Raw genomic sequence first — 4,989 nt, 5'->3', positions numbered from 1 at the left:
AACCCTCCTGTTGACACACTGACATTACTTACCTACTGTCTTTCAACCACTTTGAAAACCTTTTCTTCATCCCTCCAACATCTTTATCCCTCTCCCTCTTCCGTTTTCTGTTTTGTGCCCCAGAGAGCGTTTTTTCAGCCGCCCCATCTTTAGCTTCCTGTTGTGAAGTGCACTAACACCCGAAGTGTATGACAATTCAAATTTGAAAGAAAAAAAAAAAAGCGCCTGAGCGCGTTCTCGAAGGGGGCGTGCCCAAGCAACCTGTGTGGGAGGGGGGAGCGACAGGAGGTGAGGTGAAGGAGCGGAGGGGCGCCTAATCAGTGCTGTTCCTCTGTTATTGATCATTTCATACATGCACAAACTGCTGTTAAATATAGAAAATGCTGACAAGAAAAAAATTTTCCCACATCGTTTTGGCGCCCTCTCTAGAGCAGCGCCCCTATGCGTTGCATACAGTGCATACCCACTTTTTGCGCCACTGGTCCTAAGAGTAGCTAAGATACTGTGCAGAACCCTCAAGGTTCAGAGGGGATTTGGAGACTGAGGGCACTTGGGGGGCCTGTGTGATGCTTGGGTTCCTGGCTTGGCCAGCGTGTTTCTGATCTGGGGCTGCTGGCGGTGGGCTTGCCATTCTGGACTGGTGCAGATTCTTCCAGATGGCCAGATGGTGTGGTCGCTCCCTTTGGCATCTTTGAGGGTCCCCAGTGGTTCCTTGGCCTTGGGTTGGTCAGAAGGGGCCAGTTGAGGAGCTGACCCCAGGGTGATTTTGATGCCAATCCCCTTCACCCCAGCATTTGCAACAGAACTCATCATAAGGGCCTTGACGTGTGGGGTGGAGAGCCCTGCAGGAATGGGGTGGGGGGGGGGGTGGTACTGAAGTGAACTGAGTAGAATCCAAAAGGTAATCAGATGTCAATGTATATTCACTGGGGCAGTGGTGTCCAATCCTGGTCCTTGAGGGTTTTGTGTTTGTATTGGTTTGTTTTGTAGTCATGAAAAAGACATTAATTTTTTTTCCATATTTCTGAAGGAATATTTTATCAAAAAAAAACAAACAAAAAAAATACAGAAAAAACATGGCAAATTTTTTTTCTGACATTTTTTTTACTATTGAAAAAAATGGTTGTCCCTTAATTAATTTTTGAATTTTGGCTCCTAGTGAAAATGAGTTGGACCCTACTGTGTTCAAAATGTCACATAACTTCAAAGAGATGTTAGAAGGCTGTATAGATGTATAGTTAAAGAACTGTTCTTACGTCTGAAGAGATTAATGAGAAACCAGAAGGGAGAAAAATCAGAAAGGGGTGATGGCAGTTGACTTTGTTGAAAAATTGTGTTCCTAAAAATATTGTAAAAGTCATGTCTAATCTTTTGGACCTATTATATTGTTCTATGTCCCAAAGTTTCATCACATCTTGTGAAATGAGTGTCTTGTTATACCTCTTACCATTAAGTGATTACTTTCTGACAGTTTAATTAAAATTCATCAACTGGTTTATAAAATATTTTACAAACCCACACAGGCAACTACATATTGTCTGCCTTTCAGCAGCAGATGATAAATATTAAGGAATAGTTAAGCCAAGTGTTTAGGCCAGTACACATTTCAAAATCAATTCAATTTTTTTGAATTGAGAAAGCTCCTTGGATGAGAAGTGAAACGTCAGCTACAGAATAGAAGTCCAGTTGTTTTTGCTCTTTAACCTTTTTTGGATTCACAAGTCCCCACTCCAGCAGGGTGAGAACAATGTGAGCCTGCACCAACAGATTCAAACTTTTTCTTTCCCAGAACTGGGAAGAGTCTGCTAGAGCAACAACAAACCATGTCCCCCTGTAATCACAGTAGCTGCTACAGGAAGTCCTGCAAACAAAGTTTCATTGCAGCGTACAATGACAATAAAGCTTGTTACTGTTGAATATAAACGTCCTTAGTTACTATGACTCTCACTGCTCTGTTGGATCTGTTTGGTCCAAAAGCAGTTATTGGGAAAGACTAACTTCAAAGAGGAGGTATTTTTTGGTTATTCACAATATGAGGTAATCTTGGTTCAAGTTACACAATAGAAAGTATTGACAATAATTTTACAGAATCTTTATAAAAAATGAGGAAAAGGGAAAATTTTAAAGTTGATATGAGAAAGCTAGGGCAAACAGTATTGCATTGGTTATCACTGTTGACTCATAGCAATAAGGTTGAAAATTAAAAATTTGGCTGGGGCTTTTCTTTGTGGAGTTTGCACGTTTTCCTCCACATGTGTGGGTTTCCACCAGCAGTTCAAAAATATGCATGCTAAGTTAATTACAAGTTCTGATCTGACCCGACTTTACGAGTGTGTAGATGAATGGTTACCTGATTTGTTTATCTTTGTGTGGCTATGTGGTGGACTTGCAACCTGCCCACCAGCTATACCAGCTGTACCCCACCTCTTTCCCATTAGCCACTGGAGACCATTGCTCCCTGCCACCCTAAAACAAACCAAATTGATACAGAATGTGAACAAATAGATGGGTAAAAAAAGCTTTAGGACTTATCAAATCAAAGAAAAACCTGTAATAATACTGTGGAGTGGAGGTGTGTCAGCAGTGATCTATAGAGACTAAAGGAGATAATGGGATTGATGAAGGACAAGATAAATCAGTTGTGTGACAGAAATTTTGGGTCAGAGAGCTGCAGATGTCTGGTGATGGAGACCCAAGATGGATCAGATCTGTGTTTCCCACATCTTGTAAACAGCTCCTGCAGGAAGCCGACACTTGACTGGTCCAAAACTGTTCTATTAAACATTGTGCTGTTCTGCATCTCTTTGATCACTGTAGTCCTCAACATGCTCATCATAATTGCAATCACCCACTTCAGGCAGAGATTTACTTCTAGAAAAAAATTTACAATTAAATTTACAGGCTTTTTTTTTTTACATTTTTTTATATGTAATATTGAATCACTGTATTTTTGTTCCTGTCTCGTTTCAGGAAGCTTCACACATCCACGAACATCCTGCTCCTCTCACTGGCTGTGTCAGATTTTCTTGTGGGCCTTCTGTTGATGCCTGGAGAAATTCTTAGAAACACAACTTGCTGGTTTTTTGGGGATTTCACCTGTTCCCTATATAGTTATCTTGTTTCTCAAATTGTCTCTGGTTCAATAGGAAGCATTATTCTAATATCGTTTGACCGCTATGTTGCTATTTGTCACCCTCTTCATTATTCTACCAGAATCACTTTGGCAAGAGTCAAGCGCTCTGTTTGTCTGTGTTGGCTTGGTGCAGCTTTCTACAGCATTTTCTACATGAGGGATGAGCTGATTCAACCAGACAGGAGTAATTCATGCTTTGGAGAATGTACAATTACCATCAGCTATATAACTGGAATCATTGACCTGATTTTGAACTTCATTTTTCCAGTTACTGTAATTGTAGTTCTGTATATGAGAGTATTTGTGGTGGCTGTATCTCAGGCTCGTGCCATGCGCTCTCATGTTACAGCTGTTACACTTAATCACTCAGTGACTTTAACGACAAAGAAATCTGAGTTGAAAGCAGCTAGGACACTTGGTGTTCTCATTATTGTATATCTAATATGTTTCTGTCCATATTATGGTTACTCTCTTATTGAGGTTAATGTGACCAGTACTACATATGCATCATTTTTGATCTTCCTGTTTTATTTTAACTCTTGTCTAAACCCTGTGATTTATGCCCTGTTTTACCCCTGGTTCAGAAAAGCCATTAAACTTATTGTCACTCTGCAGGTACTGCAGCCTGGCTCCCGTGAGGCCAACATAGTGTAGAGACACAACGTATTCAACCACTCATAAAACTTCTGCAGTTTTGTCAAATCTTCTCAGAAAAACAAGAAATTTGATGTATAAAATAGATGTATTATGTTGCTAAATAATAAGTTCAACTCTACAATATAAAAGCCTAAAACAGATGACCAATACATGTGTGTCCTGTGCTGAAATTAGTCAGAATGAATCAGAATGCACAAAGGCTGATGAGCTGCAGGGCAAAATAGGTGATGCTTGGACATTCTCTTTTTTAAATATAGGGCTGTAAATCCCAATGACATCATTCTAGACTAATAAATAAATCAAGTTTTTTGAATTGGGAATCTTGTAAAAAAAAATAAATAAATAACTTGTTGCCAGGCAATAATTTGCCATATTTCAACTAACTGTGTATCATTTTAAAGCTTTAGAGATGTAGAAATATAAATATATATAGAATCAATATTTTAAAATTCCTTATTTTTAATTACAAAACTCTTCTTTAATGCTTTGGCCATATTGCATGTGCAGAAATTATTTATAAATATCTTTACTCAAATGAAAGTTATACTTAAATGTGAAAAGTTGTTGCTGTTTTATAGATCATTTATCTTCTAAAGCCTTTGCAAACTTTTATTCATAAATAAACTTTGACTTGACTTAATGAAGTAGTTTGTCTTTATTTTTATAGTTAACATGAAAACAAGTAAAATGTTTTTGATAGCTTATACTTAAACTACACTCATTGGCCACTTTATTAGGTGCAGTTGTTCAATTGCTTGTGAACATGAATAGCTCATCAGCCAATGACATGGCAGCAACTCAATGTCTTTAGGCATTTAGACCTGAAAACAACTTGCTCAAGTTAAAATTGGTATCAGGATGGGAAAGAAAGGGTATTTAAGTGATTTTGAATGTGGCATAGTTGACAGGCTGGTCTGAGTATTTCAGAAACTGCTATACTGAGACCAGTTTAGATCTACTGGGATTTTACACACAACTATTGTCAGGATGGGTGGAGATTGTGGCGAACCCAATGTGTACTTATTTTAGTTCCAGGAATTTTTTTTTTTTTAAATAAAAGAAACAAAAACTGATGAGGCAGCAAAACAAAAACTATTTGCAAAACATAAATTAAATGAATGATCAGAAGCAAACTTGAGGTGAACAAGACAGCGAGAGAAAACACGACAATGGACCAGCGAGTACATGGAGGAAATGAC

At 38.4% G+C, this 4,989-nt stretch overlaps 1 protein-coding gene across 1 annotated transcript; it reads left to right on the top strand.

Annotated features, from left to right (window-relative positions):
• The first annotated feature begins 2,665 nt into the window (after nucleotides 1-2,665).
• On the top strand, nucleotides 2,666-3,874 carry LOC108247870 (trace amine-associated receptor 13c-like). The gene is made up of 2 exons (XM_017436244.2): nucleotides 2,666-2,857; nucleotides 2,971-3,874. Exons 1-2 carry the CDS (start codon nucleotides 2,685-2,687, stop codon nucleotides 3,785-3,787), a joined length of 990 nt encoding a protein of 329 aa, XP_017291733.1. The 5' UTR covers nucleotides 2,666-2,684; the 3' UTR covers nucleotides 3,788-3,874.
• Nucleotides 3,875-4,989: the final 1,115 nt, after the last annotated feature.

Source organism: Kryptolebias marmoratus, linkage group LG6, assembly GCF_001649575.2.
Source record: "Kryptolebias marmoratus isolate JLee-2015 linkage group LG6, ASM164957v2, whole genome shotgun sequence".
Classification (NCBI taxonomy): Eukaryota; Metazoa; Chordata; class Actinopteri; order Cyprinodontiformes; family Rivulidae; genus Kryptolebias; species Kryptolebias marmoratus.
This window is presented reverse-complemented; position numbering and strand designations above follow the sequence as displayed.